The sequence below is a fragment of the Camelina sativa genome, chromosome 6 (assembly GCF_000633955.1).
Source record: "Camelina sativa cultivar DH55 chromosome 6, Cs, whole genome shotgun sequence".
Classification (NCBI taxonomy): domain Eukaryota; kingdom Viridiplantae; phylum Streptophyta; class Magnoliopsida; order Brassicales; family Brassicaceae; genus Camelina; species Camelina sativa.
The window spans coordinates 19,857,515-19,877,859 of record NC_025690.1 but is presented as its reverse complement, the minus strand read 5'-3'; the positions used below and the strand labels follow the sequence as shown (position 1 = coordinate 19,877,859).

Below are 20,345 nucleotides of genomic sequence, written 5' to 3'. Positions count from 1 at the left end.
ACTTTTTTTTTCTAAGGAACACAAGCAGGTTTACTAGTCGCCATACATATCTATTGCTAATTTTTGTTTGTGAGGAAAATAAAATTATAATAATAAAACTTGAACAAATTCTTACATTGATGAAAATTGAAAGCCAAAGAGAGACATTTGCTATGGCTTGCGCGACAAGTAGATTTGGGTGCGTGCGTCTTTCGCAAAGCCATTAAGAGGTTTATATAATAATAATACATGAGAGAATCCATCACATAAATGATAATCTTATAATTTCTTATGTAATTTATATATAACATTTTTTTTTGTCAACAATTTATATATAACTATTTGGCCAGTTTATGACAAGGAAATTGTACCAACAACTGATCACAAACTAATTGTGGTGATGCATAAGCATAAGAGCGCACTTTCAGTTCACCCACCTAAGGCCATCTTTAACGGGAGAACACCCAATGTGTTCTAAGCCCAATTAAATTAGAAAAATATTGAATAATGGACTCAGAACACAATTTTTGATCTTAAAGTAGAACTGATTTAAGGATAGTTCTTGTGTATGTGGCGTTACGGGAGTGGTTGAGAGTTTTCTCAATCGAGATTATTTTCATTTCTCTGTTTCTCTCCCAAACGCGTCTAGGTTTTATTCGAGAAAGAGAGAAAACGGCGAAAGCTTCGATTTCTTCATCTTCGCCGATTAATTTGTATTCCGGCCATTCAAACACCAAAATCGAAAGCTCTTCCGTGTAGAAGTCGATCTTTGCATAGCTTTTCCGACAAATCCGTTTAAATTCTCATCTTTTGTCGATTCACCAAGTTTCGCGATCTGAAGGCGAAGTCGAAATCTTCTACATGAGCCTTTGTCTCCTCGTCTCCTTTGTCTGGCAAATCTCATCTCCGGCGATATAGATAAGGTAGTCCCGTCGTTTCCTCTGTCAGTCATTGTTTGTTCGATGTTTCATCGATTTAGGGTAAAACTGAAATCTGTGAATTAGGTTTGGGTTTGGTAACATGGTATAGGGTTTAGGGTCATCTGTCAATTAAAGGTTTTGATTAATCAATATAGGATTTTAGTGAGCTTGCAGGATGTATGACTGAATTCCGAGTGTTGTATGTTGTATTTGAAATCAACCTTAACACTGATTAACTTTAATCGATTTTGTTTTGTTTATGAGGCTTGTAGGTGAGCTTAACGAGGGCAAATTTAATCAGATAACCATCAACAAACCTGCATTTGCTCGAAACTAAAAGGTAAGTCACACTCACTATATGTAATGCAAGGTTGGTTTCCTGATTTTGGTGGTGTTGTGGTTTGTGTAGTAGTGTATTAGTGTTTATTCACAGATTTTATTTGATTGTAGTGACTTGTTAAGTGTTGTTTGATTGTGTAATGAGTTTCTCAGAATTTTTTTGTGATGGTCTCGGATGTTTGATTAGGTTTATTTCTTGTATAATATAATTGAGTTGTTGTGAATTTAGTGTCACTTGGTTTTGATTGTAGTAGCTTGTTAAGTGTTGTTCATGTTCTCGTATAAGTGGTATTTCACGGATAAGTTCCGATTGTAGTTTTCCTATTTATGTTTGAGTTGTCTTAAAACTTTTAAAACTGATTCTGATGAAAGCTTGTAAACTTTGAAAACTTTGAAAACTGTATAATATGAATATTTTAACAAAACTAGTTGAGTAGGTAATGAATAATATGAATGTGTTGGTTTACAAAACTTTTAAAATTTTTAACAATCAATGACCATTCTAATGTAAGATCATTAGTTTAAGATTATTATATTATTAAATCTTATGATCTTACACATGTTCTCCCAATAACTAACTTCTTAACAAAAGATCTAAACTAATGATTTTACATTATTTTCATAATATTTTTACTCTAAGAACACTCAAAAGTGTTCCCCGTTAAAAATGCCCTAAGTAAATCAGACAAAGCCAAATTAAACCAACATTAGTTTTGATTTCAATTAAAAGGTAGGGAGATTATTTTTTTATTTCAATTTGTCATCGCACATTTTAAAAACCAATATAAATAACTAATATGGAAAATTATTTTCGACTCTTAATGTTTAAACCAAATATTCTAAAGATCATACTTTCAACCAAAAGGATTTATTTATTTATTGAAAGACTTGATTAAAAAAGAGATGACATGGGTGGTGGAGACGGCACTTCCCCTTTTCGCAGGTGTGAAGACGGCGCTGCTCCTTTTCGCGGCGGTGGAGACGGCGCTGCTCCTTTTCGTGGCGGTGGAGGCTGAGGTACACCTTCTCGAAGAGGCGGGCACCTCTTGATGCATTCTTTTTTAAGGTATTCAGGAATGCAAATCCAAGGAGCTTCGACACAACACACTTACTCCAATGAATATGGTTTTCCAACAAATCGCGTAAAACATCTTTCTATTCCCTTTGGATGCTCATAATCATAATCTTCTTGACCTGCAAATATTAGGCACCAAACAACACTTTCATTATTAGCTCATATATAAATCAAACGTTAACCATGTAGTAATCACACACAAAAAAAATACTAACCATGTAACAAACTGAATTCGTATGGACTAATTCTAGTGTGTAATACGTAAATTTAAAAGGCTTTAACAAAAAGTAAATATATATACATTGAAAATAGCACACACATGCTAATAAAACCTTTCATATATATCGTTAGTTTTGATTTGTGGGAGGAAGAAAATTGAAACAAATTCTTACATTGGTGAAGACCAAAAAGAGAAACAATTATGAGGCCGATAACCAAACTCTTACAAGCCCTCATATCCTCCTCTCTTTCCAACTCTTTCAATTTTCTTAGGAGTTATGCAGAACTTAGATTTGTGTGTTTGCCCCGGACTCAAAGCCATTAAGAGTATACATGTAGGAGAGAATGCATCACATAAATGTTAGTATGATATTTTTATTGTTTCCAAAGAAAACAAAAAAAAAAGTTAATTTTATGGAAGACTCAATTATATGTATTAAATAATTCATATTTGTTTCCTTTACTTCGTCCGTTTAATATTTGTTTCCTTCTTTTGGCAATTGGTTCTACATTCTCACTAATTTCTGTTTTTCCTTTCCTTTTTTTTTTGGTCAACATATTTTTATTCTTTCCTTTTAGACAAGATTTTTCATTTTGAGATTTTGTGAACATAATTAATGATACATTATTGACTAAAATAAAATAAATAAAAAGTTACATGTGAATGTGAGGGTACAGTGCACTTGACGTTCTTCTTCTTTAATTTTGGCTAGTTTGGATCAGGGTTTCAATTATTATTTTCCTGTTTTTTTACAGATCGAATTATGTTTGGAGTTTTGAACATATATCCGAAAATCACTTTTACAAATTTAGATAGTAAAACTTACGACTCGCCGAGTCGAAATCTGGATACTTTGATATTTTGAATCCAAATACTAATTATTATTTTTCTATACAACAAAGAAAAAAAATTGCCCGCGATTTCAGTTAAAACAAAACAAAAAAAAATGAATGGAAAAAAAAATGAATCTCTGTTAAAATTTGTTAGAGAATTCCATTATCTCATTTGAGAGAAGAACCCAAAGCAATAATCCGAAAAAGAAAATAACGTAAAAAAAAAATGATAACGCCAATGTTTATCATCATGCTTATATAATTATTGTATACATTGTTGTAGTTGAAATTTGTAATAATTTTAAGGACAATACTTGTCTAATATAATAGGCAAAGATTTTTCAGATCACAATTCAACTCATTTTGGTTATATGTTGTATGTCCATCCCCTATTTGGAACATAAAACGATTCAAATTTTAAAGACTCATCTCTATATATAGATTCAAAAGCCGCCACTTACATACATATCTTTATTTAATAAAACAAATAACCGCCATAGCCTTTTAGATTATATTGCGTATGCACTATTTAAAATATCTATATTTTAGGAAACGAAAAAAATGTGAATGTGAGAAATCTGACCTGAAGTCGGAGGGAGAAGAAGGCCAATAAGGAAGATAGTCAGGGAGAGGATGTGCGTAGAGTTTCAAGAAGTCTCTCCAACAAAAGACATTGTCTTTGATCTGGTTGAAACTCGTGCCGTACCGTACTGGAGCCGACATGTCTGCCGACATGTGTTTTGATCTCTCCTCGTAGGGAAGTTCAAAGAATATCTTACACACTTCTATCATGTTCCTGCTCACATCTCCCTCCATCCCATGATTCACCACCTACATGCCCATTAAGATAGCTTAACTTGTTTAGCAAGCAAGCTAAATATCACTTTGTGTAATCTAGCGCTTACTTTAACAATTTGGGATTTGGGGACCAACCTGGAAGAAGCCGTAGGTTTCGCAGGCCTCAGCTATGGTTTGTAGAACGTGAGGCCGGTTAGGTCCAAGGAGCTCAGCGAGATCTATGAGGGGAAGCGTTTTGTTTTGGTTTGATGAGCTTGTCGGATTTAGTGAAGATGGGTCGGTCAGGTTCAGGCCATATATATTTGGTTGGCACTTTGGTCACACTATTGTCACAAAGATGTTTCACACCTTTTTGGTATTTCTTGTTCTCTTCTTCCACCACCGGAGCTATCGTCGACGGCGACATTTTCATTCGTTGTCCTGCAAATGATACATGGCCACGTAGATGCATCAATAATCAATTAGCAAATATAGAGAGAGAACTTATCAATGCATGAATGCATGGATGTTATGCATGAAACAAAATTTCTGTACTAGACCTGGAAAGAAACAGGCAAAAGATTCAAAGAGTGAGACTGATGTTACCTCTGTTTGTAACAAAAAAAAAGTTAATGGTAGCAAATAATCAAAACAGCAGAAATCAAATTTAAGAATCAACGAAAAGAACACAAGCAAACAGAGAAGCAGCAAAACCGAATCGAGACTCATACAGAAACAGGGCAAAACCAAGAATACAGATACAGCCACTATTTCACTTTCACAGATGTTTATTCATCAATGTACCAATTAATCAGGAAAGCAAGCATAGTGAGTACCTAGGAGCCAAAAACAAACCAGAAAGGAAGATATAAAATTTTAAGAGCTTACGGGAGATTCGCAGATGGCGGAGTCGGAAGTAGAGATATCTCCGACACAGTGCCGGCTCAAGGTTTTTAGGGGGCCCTGTGGCAATTTTTTTCTTTTTTGAATGAAAGACCCATTTTTTTTTTTGAATGAAAGACTATTTTTTTTTAAACCTCTCTTATATATTAAAAAAATATGGTTTTAATAATATATAAACATTTGATAAGATTAGAAAAATTTATTTTTATTCTACGTTGGAGTTGGGTGAGATAATTATAGAAAGTAAAGTCTTTTTGGTTATTGACTCGTAAAAATAAATCGTTAAAACATATTTTAATGAATTATTTTTGTGTTACAAATTTTGTCTTTGCCTCTTTTATCTTTACATTATTTTTTTGTGCCCATTTATCTTGCATTATTTTTTTTTGTACCCCTTTATCTTGCATTATATTTTTTTTGTGCCCCTTAATCTTACATTATTTGTTTCCTTAATCTATGAACCCGGGGCGGTCGTACCCCTTGTCCCCCTATCTAAGTCGGCACTGCTCCGACGGCAGACGTAGACAGTGTCCTGTCACCGCGACGAGAGAGGATCACGACCAGGTCATGAAACGACGTCGGTTACTATTAACTTTTTGGTAAATTGCAAAAGTTTACAAAGAATTTTCTATTTCTTAAAACTTAGTATATTTTTTTTGGACAATTTTTGGGTTCACTTTTTAGGACCCCTATTGGACAATTCATCAACCTTTCTTATTCACCCCCTCTTAGTTAAGTAAACAAATTATTGATTAAGGAAATGAATTATGTATATTAATTAATTTTATAATTATTAATTCTAAACATTATATTATAGTTTTAAATTATAACATCTAAACTCAAATCACTCTTTTTATAAACCCAAAATAAAATACAATTTTCTAATTGTAAAATCTAAACCTAACCACTATTTTATAAACCCAAACCGACATATAATTTTATTTAATTGTAAAATCTAAACCCTAACCACTCTTTTGTAAACTCAAACCGACATATAATTTTGTTTAATTGTAAAATCTAAACCCTAAACTCTAACCACTCTTTTGTAAACCCAAATCGACATATAATTTCATTTAATTGTAAAATCTAAACCCTAAACTCTAACCACTCTTTTGTAAACTCAAACCGACACATAATTGTGTTTAATTGTAAAAACTAAACCCTAACCACTTTTTATAAACCCAAAACGACATATGATTTCGTTTAATTGTAAAATATAAACTCTAATCATTATTTTATAAACCTAAACCAATATAATTTCCTTAATAAAAAATCTACATAATTGGTTTCCTTAACTTGTTTTGTCTTTTTATTTTAGTTTTGATTTCTTTTATAAACTAGATAAGGCCCGCGTAATAACGCGGATAAAATTTTTTAAAAATTATTGAGAATAATTAAGTAATAATAGACATGTTTTTAGATTTTATCTTGTAACATTTTAATATTGAAGATGAACTTCTCATATTTCATTTTAAAACTCTCTCTGAGTTCTATTATATAAGAGTTTGAAGGTTTTTTGCATTATTTTATAATATTTTCTCAAATTTCTATGTATAATTTTTATTAATATAACAATTTATGACTATTTGAACTATGCAATATATTTTTCGGGAAAACGATCTATTTTCCCACAAAAAGTATCACATCAAGCTAGATAGAGCTCAATCTTTGATCAACAGAAGAAAATCATTATGTTCTTTTTTTTCTTTTAATTTGTTTTAATTAATTTAATTCGGTTTAAATTAGGTTATATTTGTTTTATTATTTTATTTAGTTGGTTCAGTAAATAGTGAACCGAGCAAAACCGATGTTTGTGGGTAATTAGGTGAAAAATATGTTTCAAAGGAGATATAGATCTTGAACTATGGAGTCTGAGAGATATAAATTGAGAAATATAAATTGAGAAATATTTTCTCTAAGATATATAGCATGTGATAATAGATTGAGCTATATCTGGCTTGATATGATATTCTCTTGGAGAAGTATATCGTTTTCCGTATATTTTCTTATTGGTTGAAGTTTTATAAATGACATAATATTTATTGTTTATTAATGTTTGTGTTTTTATCTAAAAACTCTTATAGGACAAGGAGTACCATTTAAATATCTATAACATAGTAATAAAGCATATTTTAAGTTTAATTATACATTTAATTTTAATGCATAGAACTAAATATTTTTTATCAAACACAGTTAATAAATCATATCAAGTCTATATCTTAGTAAGAATTGAAAATACAAATAAAAATTAGCAAAATATATTTTGCAATTAAACTGAATCAACATATTTAAGATATATTTGTTATGTTGGTATCTCATAAGTACTAATTTTAACTCATTTCATAATCAATTTTAAATAAGTGAAAGTTATAAAATAAAAACATGTATAAAGATATATAGACATTACCATCAAATTAGTGAAGATTCATTCCTATAAATTATAATATATTTCGTATTATCTTATGTTTTAACATATGCATTACAAAAATACATGTGTTCAAATTATAAAATCAAACATAAAAAATATGAATAATATTCTTGAATCAATTTTTTAAAAATGATACATATTAATATTTGAAATTTTTTAAATCTTCGATAAATTTCATCGTTAGACATTCAATTAGTAATCACATTTAACTATCTATTTCATCGTAAAACCATAATTCATTTTTTCATGTATTAGTTAAAATTATAATAAAAAAAACTAATATGAGCATCATATGAGATAATATGTATATTGGTTAGTATTTTAAATTTAACAATGAACAATCAGTAAAAAAATCAGTTAACATCCACAAAAAATTTGGAAATTTAAAAATATCCTATATATTATTCTACTATATGTGGTAATTTCATAAGTAATACTTTTGTCAGTTTTCATCAATTAACCAAAAATTCATTCCTACAAACTCAGTTTTTCTATTTTTCTTTCAGGTTTCTCATATTACTACATGCATTAAAATCTTTAAAATAAAACATGTAAAACTATACTAATACACATCATGTATTGATTTTTTTAAGTTCATTACTCTTTCAAGGTTTTGTGTGCTTACTTATAATAAAAATTTATATTACAACGATAAATATAATTTATATTCAACTAAAATTATGTTAAATAACTTATGTTATTCTTTTTAACTTTGTTATTCATTATTTATTGATTAATATACATGTTTAATTAATTTCTTTTTGGTTAACACATGTCAAATTTTATTGAGAGCACACGTATAATATATAATTAGAAAGTATATTGCTTTTGTTAGTTATCCTTTTTTATTTAGAAAAAATAATTTTTTTATATAATATAAACATGGAAAATTATGTAAATAAAATTAGACACATGTCATGATCTAATCAATATATTTGACACGTGTCACTATCTTGTTAATGAGTAATTTTGACATTTTTAAAAATGTAAACATATAAAATTTTGTAAATAGAATTAGACACGTGTCGACATCTAATCAATATAATTGACATGTGTCACGATCTTGTTAATAAGTAATTTTGTCATTAAGGTTTATATAATAAGATATAACATGACATAGCAGTTTGTTATATTTTGATTTGATTGATTTATAATGAGGGGGTGAATGAGAGTGGTTCACTCCTAAGAGTGAATGAGAGTGGTTCACCCCCAAGGGTGAATTCAAGAATTTTTCATTTTTTTTTCCTTTCTTTCGTTCACTCATCATAATTTTTGTTTTAATTATATCTTTTTCTTTAAAGCTGAAACATTCTCCAGGTTAAGGCCTTAATTAAATATATAAAAAACCTGAAAATCTTCTCAAATATTTTTATTCAAATGTCAGACTAAAATTCCGCATGATACACGAAACTTTATCTAATGATTTTTTTTTATAAAATAACATTATCAGTCAATAAACATTTTACATATCAGGCAATGTTGCATCGATCGAAGGAGAAGGTGTTTCATCTTTTGTAAGCGGCGGGCACTTAATGCAATCTTCAGGAAAGATGAAAGGAGTGCATATGGAAGGTTTTTTGATACAACACAAATACTCGAGTTGCCATGGTTCTCCCATAAATTTATGGAAACATCTTTCTATTCCTTTTGGATGATCGGGATTCGGCTCTTGACGATCGGGATCCGGTTCGTGGCGATCGGGATCCGGCTCGTGGAGATCCGGCTCATGGCGATCGGGATCCGGCTCGTGGCGATCGGGATCCGGCTCGTGACCTACAAATATTATCTCAAAATAATTATGTTCCAACAGTAATGATGATATATTTAAGTATGATTTTTTTTTGATGGGAAAGGAGGAGACAATGCCTCCCCTAATTTATTAAAAGAAAAATTAAACAACAACACTACGAACAATAACAGACAATGCCTCCTCTAATTTATTAAAAGAAAAAATTAAACAACAACACTATCGAACGATAGCAGAACCGTGGTTATCCTCTGACAGTATTGAACTAAGACAACTGGGAACAACATCGAAAGCATGAAAACCTAACTCAAGCGAGAAAGCATAATTTACCAAACCGTCAGCTAGACGGTTTGCCTTTCTATACGTGTGTAAAATACGGACGCACTAGTCTTAGATATAAAGCCGTGGCACAACCATACCAGGAAAGACAAAGGGTGAGCCTCGCTAACCCATGTCTCGAGAAAACCGACAACTGCCTTCGAATCAAGTGTAATATTTAGTATAAATTTTGAGTATGTATCAAGTGTAATATTACAGCTCATCTTTGATTAGATCTCAACTAATAACTTTCTTCTATAAAGTGTATGCGAAAATAACAACAAATGTATATTGACTATCAAAATGGATGTGAAAAAAAATATATATGCATGTATGACTGATCTATGATATTTCAGGGAGAACACTGATCTTATTGGATGTGTTTTGAACTTTGGATATGAATCCATCGAATCATATGACAAATGTTAATATGAATTTAGATGGGTGAGATAAGACGAATATACTTGAGTTGAGTCGCATCAACTATAAGTTTTGGTTTGTAGGGAAAACAAAAAAAACTGAACAAATTCTTACATTGGTGACGAGCAAAGAGAGAGACAATTAAGAGAACGATAAGCAAACTCTTACAACCAATCATCCTTCTCTCTTTCCAACTCTTTCAATTTTCTTATGACGTATGCAACAATTAGACATTGAGAGAATATATAGGAGTGAATCCATCACATAAATGTTAAATTAATTTCCAAAGAAAATATTAATTTGTTGACTACAATCTCATGCAATTTAATTCTTTGGTAGTATATACATTTTTCTTTATTTTGTCATAGAATTTATTTCCCCTTATTTCCTGGTCAACATATTTTGTTTGTTTTAGACAAGTTTCCAAATTTTCATTACTATCTTTTGGGATATTGTTAACCTAATTAAGCCATACGTTATTGACTAATATAAATTTTCTGCTAATGGTCACATCCATCTCTACTTGTGTTTGTACTACCCGTTTCAAAAAAACCTTGTCTATTGCGTCACAAAAGTCTGAAGTAAAAAAGTCACAATAGCTTCTTGTTGTTATTATAGCGTTCGCTTAAATTACAATTTCGGCCTAAAAAGTGTAACATGTTAAACAAATAGATTTCACGTTTGAGTATCAAAGAACTATATTGTCCCCTCATAGTTCATCGTGAATACACATATTTTAAACTCAGTACAATAACCAAAACTTGTGAATTTTCTACCATAGAACCAAAAAAAAATAAGACTATATTCATTATCAAGTTCTTGACACAATCTTAAAAATACAAAGAATTCCCTTTGCATATGGACCATCCAAACGATTGTTGACATATTTTACAAAGCTAGAATGAAATGATACTTATGTTGTGAAGTCTACTACATTAATGTGTACAACCAAGAAACACAGAGAATGATAAACCTAAAAAGCACAATTGGATATGTTTATCAGAGACCAGATTGTGTCTCCATCTAGTTTCCAAAGAAACCAATCTCAATAACTCAAACCCTTTCCTGGGAGTGGAGAACTGGCCACATCCAACAGCTTAAGTCCTAAAATAGTCTATAATTTCACAAAATCATGCTTTTTCAAGTCACTCTTCTGCTCATAGTTCTGGACCATTCTACATTTACAAACACGCAATAGTTAGTTAATCTAAAATCTTTGGAACCCGTGGTCCTCTTCTGCCATATAGACTATTCTTTATTGCTTATATCCACCAAAGAACAGAGCTAACCAATTCTGAACCTTTGCACCCCATTGTAGATACCCTCTACTTCCATTTTTTTAAACTACTTTCTCTTATCTCCTTCTCTTGTGCTTACTCAATCATTAAGCTACAGCCTACAGATTCCCACAAGCGTAATCATCGAGAATCAATAAGCCAGAAGCAAACACTATTGCGTAATCATCAGGTTCACCACATTCATCAATTGAACGAGAAGCAATTAAATCAAGTAATCTTAAAGGGACAAAAGGCAAATATCTTCTGACAGAAGAAGCTGAATCATCAGTCAGATTGCTTAGAATAAAAAGAGATGCCGAAGAACCGAATCCCTAATTCCTAAGCTCTTACTATGGTTGTCGCGACGAGAGAGAAGAGAACATTAAACAGATCCTGAACCTAAACAATGTCGCTTCAGATTTTTGACATTTTTTTTAGGGAGATTTTTTTTAGGTAAAACGACGTCGCTTCTACATTGGTTTGAACCAAACGACGTCGCTTACGTCGCTTCTACATTGGTTTCAACCAAACGACGTCGCTTAAGTCTTCAGGTTGATTTGGTTCGGTTTATATTCAAGAAAAGGTTTGGTTTGATTTATAAACAATTTGTTGTTTGCTTTCAACTAAACCATTTTGTTTTGGCCTTTTGGGCATAATAATTTTTCTTTTCAGTCAATCTCTAAATTACACTCCAACTTCCACACCACAACTCTCTCATGTCGACTCTTTCCATAAATCTTTTTTATTTTTTTTCTTGTTTCCCACAGTCTTCCATGATTCTCTTAAGCAATTCGTTTTTGGATGATGATCATAAAAAGTATTACTATCTATACACAATTTAAAATTGATCCTTAGCTTATATAACTTACAACATTAATCATGGGAGAATCATTCACAATACATGATATCATTCAAACCAAAAAAATCAATTTTTTGGAAGAAACCTTAACTATTTATAAACTTTCATACACAAATTTTAATTGTCTACGTATTATCTGTTAATAATTTAGGTTTGTTCTATGTATTTTTTTTTTTTTTGTAGATGTGAAGATATTATTTGTTACATTTTAGGTTACCTTTTGTTCATTTTGGGAAATTAAGTTTTTGTTAGTATGTCTGTTTAAAGATGGTATAAGAAAATGTTTTTGTTTGGATTATATATCAAAAAAAATTATTTAAGTTTATATGTGTTTGTTTTCTATTTATTCTACTCTTGCACCAAACATTATTGTAAAATTAGTGGAAATTATACATTAGTAGGCTTGTAATACAAACCACAAGATGCCAAGGTTATGTTTGTGTTGATTTAATAAATGGAAATTTGAAGAGAGACAATTGTTGTGTTAGCCCATCTCTTACGCATAAATGGTAATGCATGTCACTAGATAATTTCAAGTGAAGTTGAAAAGGTAAAAAATCAAAATAAAAATTAGTTGTGATAAAAATGAGTTTGAGATAGGGTCTTTGTCAAATATTTAAAATGGGATTTTAATTTATTAACGTCATCATCTTTCTGAAGTTAATTGATCAACATCATCATCATCATCTTCCCCAAGTTTTTTAAAAAGAAAGAAAAAGCTTTGTCCTCTTAACAATTTTCTCCTCATTTCATCTTCCCCAAGTTAATAAAAGCTTATGAACTCTTCAAAAAAATTTCTACATTTCATCTTCTTGATATACTATGTCTAGCATGTTTTTCCTCATTTTCTTTATATCCATCATCTCTCCAATTCAATTGGATTCACCTAAATGTGACAAGTTCTCAAAGTTTCCCATCAAAGGATACACTATGGTGTTCAAGGTATCTCTTCAAGGTTGTGGAAGGTTCACAAAGATCCAAGATGTCATTGATGCAAGCATTGGCTCAAGTGTAACCAAGACCCTCATACTCATTGATCTTGGCATCTATAGGTTAGTCTTTCACTCTAATCTTCTTCTTTTTGCTTATAATATTTAGATTTGGTGTCTAATCATATTTATATTTTTGTTAGGGAGAGAGTTTTTTTTTGCATATTTTAAGTATGTTTTAAGCATATGTTAAGCATTTTTTGTACAATTTTCTTAGATATTTAACACTTACATCATATATGATAGAGAAATTCCTTTAAATACCACTAAAATATTTTTTTTCCAAAAATACCACATTTTAGTTTTTTTTCCAAAAATACCAAATTTTTTTTTTTCCAAAATTAGCACAAACACAAAAAATTGATTTTTAAGAATGTAGAATTTTTTTTTTTTAGGTTTGGGTTGACACATTTAGTTTTAAGGTATAGTTTTTAGGTGTAGGATTTAGTATTTAGAATTTAGGAATTAGTTTTTAGTATTAGAACTTTAGTTCAATTATGTGGTATTTTTGGAAAAAAATTACATTTTAGTAGTATTTTTGAAAAAAAAACTAAATTATGGTATTTTTGAAATAAAAACATATTTTAGTGGCATTTATGACAATTGTCCTATATGATATGTGTGTATATATATATAATTTAAAACCACCCTTTAAATTAAAATCCTCTCTAGTTCAAGATTATGGTTTCTATTATTGTTAACGTGCTGTGAAACCAAAATCTATGTGAAAAAACAAAAAAAAACCTCTCGGATATTTAATCAGATTACAAACATATTTGGAACAGAATACTATTAAAATAACATAGCTAAGAATATCCTATATCTCTACTCTCTAGTCTCGTATTTTCTGTTTGTAGAAAATCATAATCATGTTCACGAAGAGGAAAGATATGGCTGTATATTTTGTTATTATATCTCCTTGTACATATATATATGACGTAAATCTATAACACAATTTGATTCACCTCAATGTTATTAACATTAGAAAAGGGTAGTTTCATTTATCTTATACAGTGAATCTTGCGTGATTCAAGAAAATTCTTCCACTTAGGTTCTCGAGACGAAAGATATTGAAGAAAAGTGGCAAAATCGGTGTCCATATACTGTGGTGGATTAAGTTCATTGACGAGCTTCGATGATGGTTTCACAACGGAGGTCAAGGGGAAGCTGTGAAGCGACGCCACTGATATCCTAGGCTTTGTGGAATTTACCAATACCCTATGTAGCACGCTTTTGTATCTCCCATTACTAAATATCTACAGAAAGAGGGACCAAAATTGTTAGTTAGAACAAAAAATGTAGAGATCCTTATAAATAGAAATTAACTTTGACTTGCTAATCACTATTAAATATCAAAAATTAACTACTAGCCTAAGTCTAACAATGATTATCTTGTAGAATTATTTTTCATGAGAAATGCTTTTATGTAGTAACAAACTATATGTTTCTAAGTTTAACAATATAGTTGGAATTTTTCATTATCCATTTCTGTTCATCGAGTTTAAGATACAAATTATTTAGACAACAAAAAACAAAAACAAAAAACACTTCATGGAAAACGTTCAAGGAATATGCTAATTAATATACCTCGAGATGATCGCCGACGTTGACGACAAAAGAGCCAGGGATGGGATCAACAGTGACCCACTCGTCACGGTACAGAATCTGAAGGCCTTCGACGTCGTCTTGAAGAAGAAGCGTCAAGAAGCCGTAGTCTGAGTGAGGTGGCATCCCTAGCGTCAGCTCCGGCTCCGGACAAGGCGGATAACAATTCACCACCATCAACTGACTTCCCTCTTCCAACTCCTCCACGGCCTCGTCACCGCCATCGATTTCAAGACTCTCTATGATGGCTTTCACCATTATCTCGAACATCTCTTTCGTGTCTTTAGCGTAGGTAGCCGCCAAACTCCTGTTTTTCAATTTGTTTTTATACATATAAAGTTTAGTTACATGTAACTTTTAGTAAATTTACACTATGTTAAATAAAACATATTGGACAATGATTTATTATATATTACGCGTGATATGTAAAGTAGCCCCGTGACTGCTAGTTTTTTGGTGGTGCGGTGTAGCTATGAAGATAAATTATAAATAAGTCGTTTTTATGTGACCTTTTCTTTGTTATTTAGTAGTATGATAATAATCCCACTCATCGATCTATTGATTCACAAGCCGCCACTTACATACATATCTTTTTTTAATAAATCAAATAACCGCCATAGCCTTAGATTGCGTATGCACTTTGTGACCAAAATAGAAGAATTTGGTAAAAGATTCTAAATTGTATGTCTAAAGATGTAATACACAATATAGCTTTGAACTACCTGTTTTCGAGTTTAATACTTAAAACACATGTGCTAAAAAAGTACTTGTTAAATTTCTTGTTGAAATTTCAAAATTTAAAATATCTATATTTTAGGAAACGAAAAAAATGTAAATGTGGGAAAATCTTACCTGAAATCGGAGGGAGAAGAAGGCCAATAAGGAAGATAATCAGGGAGAGGATGTGCATAGAGTTTCAAGAAGTCTCTCCAACAAAAGACATTGTCTTTGATCTGGTTGAAACTCGTGCCGTACCGTACTGGAGCCGACATGTCTGACGACATGTATTTTGATCTCTCCTCGTACGGAAGCTCAAAGAATCTCTTACACACTTCTATCATGTTCCTGCTCACATCTCCCTCCATCCCATGATTCACCACCTACATGCCCATTAACATAGCTTAACTTGTTTAGCAAGCAAGCTAAATATAACTTTGTGTAATCTAGCGCTTACTTTAACCATTTGGGATTTGGGAACCAACCTGGAAGAAGCCGTAGGTTTCGCAGGCCTCGGCTATGGTTTGTAGAACGTGAGGCCGGTTAGGTCCAAGGAGCTCCGCGAGATCTATGAGGGGAAGCTTTAGGTTTCCTTTTGGTTTGATGAGCTTGTCGGATTTAGTGAAGATAGGTCGGTCAGGTTCTGGCCATATATATTTGGTTGGCACTTTGGTCACACCATTGTCACAAAGATGTTTCACACCTTTTTGGTATTTCTTGTTCTCTTCTTCGACCACCGGAGCTATCATCGACGGCGACATTTTCCTTTGTTGTACTGCAAATGAGACATCGCCACGTACATGCATCAATAATCAATTAGCAAATATAGAGAGAACTTATCAAAGAACAAAAACTTAGAAGTTATATAATATGTTTTGTAGGGAAGGACGCTGTGTAATATACCTGCTGGATCTCGATGCTCTTGAAAATTCTAGAGATATTAAATCTATAGGTAAATGCGAGGATCTATGTTTAAAGACTTGGTAAGATATGGTGTTGGTGGGTGGAGGTATTTATATACATACGTGTTTGGAGGAGACGTTGAAATGAATAGTCCAGAATTGATATTTTGTCGAGTTAAGGCAGTTTTGGTATTGGTCTGAGTCAAATCCTTGGAGACATGACTTTTTCTTCTTAATTCCTCCTCACCAAAAACCGTTGACATATTGTTGTTATTATTTATATACACTAAACTATTTGAACGATAAGACCACAAGATGGTAGGGTCTCTAGCTCGCAATAATATTAAATAAATTTGAAAATGATAGAAGAAAATAAGAATACAAATTACAAAAGTCTACCTAGTTTATGTATTATGGAGTTACCTCCTGAATTTTCACGGCAAAAAATATATTATATTGTTGACGAGAAAAACATATAGTATATTATAGATAATGTTTGCGTTTGATATAAATAAATAGATGGACATAACAAGATCTTATAGCTCTCGATTCTGGTCACAAATGCGCAACAGCTATCATATAGAGATGATAGAGTACATATCCTTATTTATTTCAATTATTAAATTTAAAATATAAGAAGTTTAGAAGTATGTTCGAAAATGTTTTACTATAATTACCAGATGAAAATGATAGCTTCGATAGTTCGATGCATATATGTTTATTATGAAAAGCATACCTAATTGTTTACAAGTTTTAATTCGGGTTAAAGAGTATTTTTATACATACAATATGATAGTCTGATCAGATACGTATAATTTACATAAATGAAGAACGATATGGGGGAGGCATGCAAAATCTCAAACTTTATACGTTTTAGATTCGTAATCGAAAAGGTCTGTAATGAATGCTTTTCGAATACACAGATTTTGGATACGCCAAAATATTCGTGTACTTGCGGCTGTTGTGGATACCCGTACTTGAGTACTCAAGCTTTCATTAAAATACATACATATATTTATATTTAAAAATTAATTACTTCATATAAAAAATGATACACAATATAGATCCAAAAAGTTGTAATAGAGATTTTTTGAGTCCGATGAAGCATCGACTATTGAGTCTAAATAAATTTAAGGTCTGATACTAAATTATACAAGTGAGTAACGACTAATGCCATTCTTCAACTCAATCGCATATATATACGATATGGCAATTTCAAAGTAGTTGCTAAAAAATAATGCGGAATGTGACAATTTAACAAGTGTACACCTAAAATACATATGACTAAATAAACCCCGTACGCCATAGCTAGTATCTTAAAAGCCATCGCAAAAAGTTACTTTTAGTTTGTGAAATTTCTATCGCATTTATATACCTATACTTAAATTAGTCAATCACTTCTCATTTTATACATATAGGATATAGCAAATATATACAATACTCTACAGACAAAAATTGTAGCAGTTGTACAACAACATGTTGGAGATCGTTTATCTACAGTCAACAAGTTTTGGATCATTGGTATCGTACGAACTATATTATCAGTACTAGTTCAGCAATGATTCTTTGTAAATGAAAATCATGCTACTAATTGTCAACACAGAATATTTTGTAGTGAGGAAAATAAATATGTTGAAATGGTAAATGGTAGATGCATATACATTTGATTCCATACGTCATTTTATCTCATATGTATACATAAACAGGAGGAGGAAGAAATTTCGTGATGAAGACTAATTAATTTCTAAAATATGTCATTATTTGTCAAAACTTGGAAATATAAGTATTTAAGTACCACAAGAAATTCTTAAGAAAAATAGGCTCATGTACATGTGTATCTTTTTTCCTATGTTTTTCGTTTATATAATTTAATTGTTTTTGTAAATTACTCTTAGTGGTGCATATATAAAAGATCCCAAAAATATGATATTTAAGCATTTGACGAAACGAAAGTACCCGGCGCGAGACTTCGCTGATCGGGTCCCGTTGGGAAGGGAATGGGTCAACTCAATAGGACTTCGTATATACATTTGACTTTTGCAACATTTGCTAATATAATTTTTTCCTTAATTAAAATACTAGTATTGGACCCATACTTCGTACGGGAAAAAATTTATTATAAAGATTAAGATGTAATAAAATTAAACATAAATTATTCACACTAAGACATATACTACAAATGTGCCATTTTGTATAAAAAAGATATATATATATATATATATATATATATATGCAACTTTTGATTTCATGTACAATACAATCGACAAAAATGAGACTAAGAAAATGAAAATGAATTATCTGTTATGTTAATGTCATAATGCAAAGTTGGGAATATATATGTGGACATGTTCATTATTCACAATTAACAGTGCTATCATATATATGTCTCTTCTATTTGTGTCCCTTTTCTATTGAATATTACTTCCATCAGATCTAACCAACGCCATTATTGTTTGAGCTCTCTAGTTATCATCATCGATCATCATCCTCTTGATGAATCACAAACCCATTCTTTCGATGAAACCCATTAACCGACAATACAACAATAAATGCTTTGAGGACATGATCTTGAACCAAAGTAAGCAAATTTTTTTTTGTAAAATACAATTGAAAACATAGTCAAGCACAATAGAGTGTTCAACTGGAGTTTGTTGGGTATGAAATAATGAAAGCAATGTAGAAGTGGCTAAATATAAACAATTAAAATTAAGCTATTTACCTTGTCATCCACCACTATTAAATCAAGTCCATCCACAATTTTCTCCAGTTTATTGTGATTCAGATCATCTTCTCAAATTCAAGCAGGTGGCTACCACAATAATACATGAAATGAAATTGAAAAATTGACATTAGAATTAATAGACAAACATTCTGATAATAAAAACAAATTCTAAAAAATCTATGAAGAGAAAGAAAAAATCTAGAACACTAACTACCAAATCTTCCAAATGAATAGATAAATTCAGAATCAATGAGTTCAAGAGAAATGAATGAATATAAACAAAGCTTAAGTACTCACCTTTCTGAGAATTGTAACTGTAGGTTTATATGGCAACCAGAAGAAGAAAAAAATTGGAGAGGAAAACAGAGAAAATCGTAATCATAGTGAACAGGAAGAAACAAAATTTGGTGTTAAATAGGAGATTAATTCAGTTATATATCTTGATCGTGGAGGTGATAGTGAGAGTAAAATTAGGGATATATTTTTACAGTTTTTGTTTAAAAATTCTCAGGAACAAAAAAAACTGAAAAATATTTGTTTTAATTTTTTNTAAACAATTAAAATTAAGCTATTTACCTTGTCATCCACCACTATTAAATCAAGTCCATCCACAATTTTCTCCAGTTTATTGTGATTCAGATCATCTTCTCAAATTCAAGCAGGTGGCAACCACAATAATACATGAAATGAAATTGAAAAATTGACATTAGAATTAATAGACAAAAATTCTGATAATAAAAACAAATTCTAAAAAATCTATGAAGAGAAAGAAAAAATCTAGAACACTAACTACCAAATCTTCCAAATGGATAGATAAATTCAGAATCAATGAGTACAAGAGAAGTGAATGAATATAAACAAAGCTTAAGTACTCACCTTTCTGACAATTGTAACTGTAGGTTTATATGGCAACCAGAAGAAGAAAAAAATTGGAGAGGAAAACAGAGAAAATCGTAATCATAGTGAACAGGAAGAAACAAAATTTGGTGTTAAATAGGAGATTAATTCAGTTATATATCTTGATCGTGGAGGTGATAGTGAGAGTAAAATTAGGGATATATTTTTACAGTTTTTGTTTAAAAATTCTCAGGAACAAAAAAAACTGAAAAATATTTGTTTTAATTTTTTTTTCTTTCCACGATCTCTTGCTTTTTTATATATATACATATTTGTTTTTAATTTAAATATAAAATAGAAATCTATGTGGCATGATATAATTGGCAAGGTGACTTGTGTTTTATAGGATAAAAGATGTAATTTAGCTAATAGTCTTTCGATTACATCTTATTCGACTTTTTTTATTTATATATATATA

At 30.9% G+C, this 20,345-nt stretch overlaps 3 protein-coding genes and 1 pseudogene across 3 annotated transcripts; all 4 read right to left on the bottom strand.

The window, feature by feature from the left end:
* Positions 2,131-2,769, bottom strand: LOC104699270 (annotated as a pseudogene).
* LOC104699269 (protein DMR6-LIKE OXYGENASE 1-like) lies at positions 3,734-4,570 on the bottom strand. Its single transcript, XM_010414597.1, has 4 exons — positions 4,513-4,570; positions 4,300-4,382; positions 3,950-4,197; positions 3,734-3,755 (listed from the first exon to the last, which is right to left on the bottom strand). Exons 1-4 carry the CDS (start codon positions 4,568-4,570, stop codon positions 3,734-3,736), a joined length of 411 nt encoding a protein of 136 aa, XP_010412899.1.
* Positions 8,829-10,169, bottom strand: LOC104792448. The gene is made up of 2 exons (XM_010518592.2): positions 10,074-10,169; positions 8,829-9,247 (listed from the first exon to the last, which is right to left on the bottom strand). The coding sequence occupies exons 1-2, from the start codon at positions 10,135-10,137 to the stop codon at positions 8,937-8,939; spliced, it is 375 nt and encodes a 124-aa protein (XP_010516894.1). The 5' UTR covers positions 10,138-10,169; the 3' UTR covers positions 8,829-8,936.
* LOC104792447 (protein DMR6-LIKE OXYGENASE 1-like) lies at positions 13,965-16,410 on the bottom strand. Its single transcript, XM_010518590.1, has 5 exons — positions 16,310-16,410; positions 15,892-16,181; positions 15,542-15,789; positions 14,672-14,996; positions 13,965-14,340 (listed from the first exon to the last, which is right to left on the bottom strand). The coding sequence occupies exons 2-5, from the start codon at positions 16,165-16,167 to the stop codon at positions 14,086-14,088; spliced, it is 1,104 nt and encodes a 367-aa protein (XP_010516892.1). The 5' UTR covers positions 16,168-16,181; positions 16,310-16,410; the 3' UTR covers positions 13,965-14,085.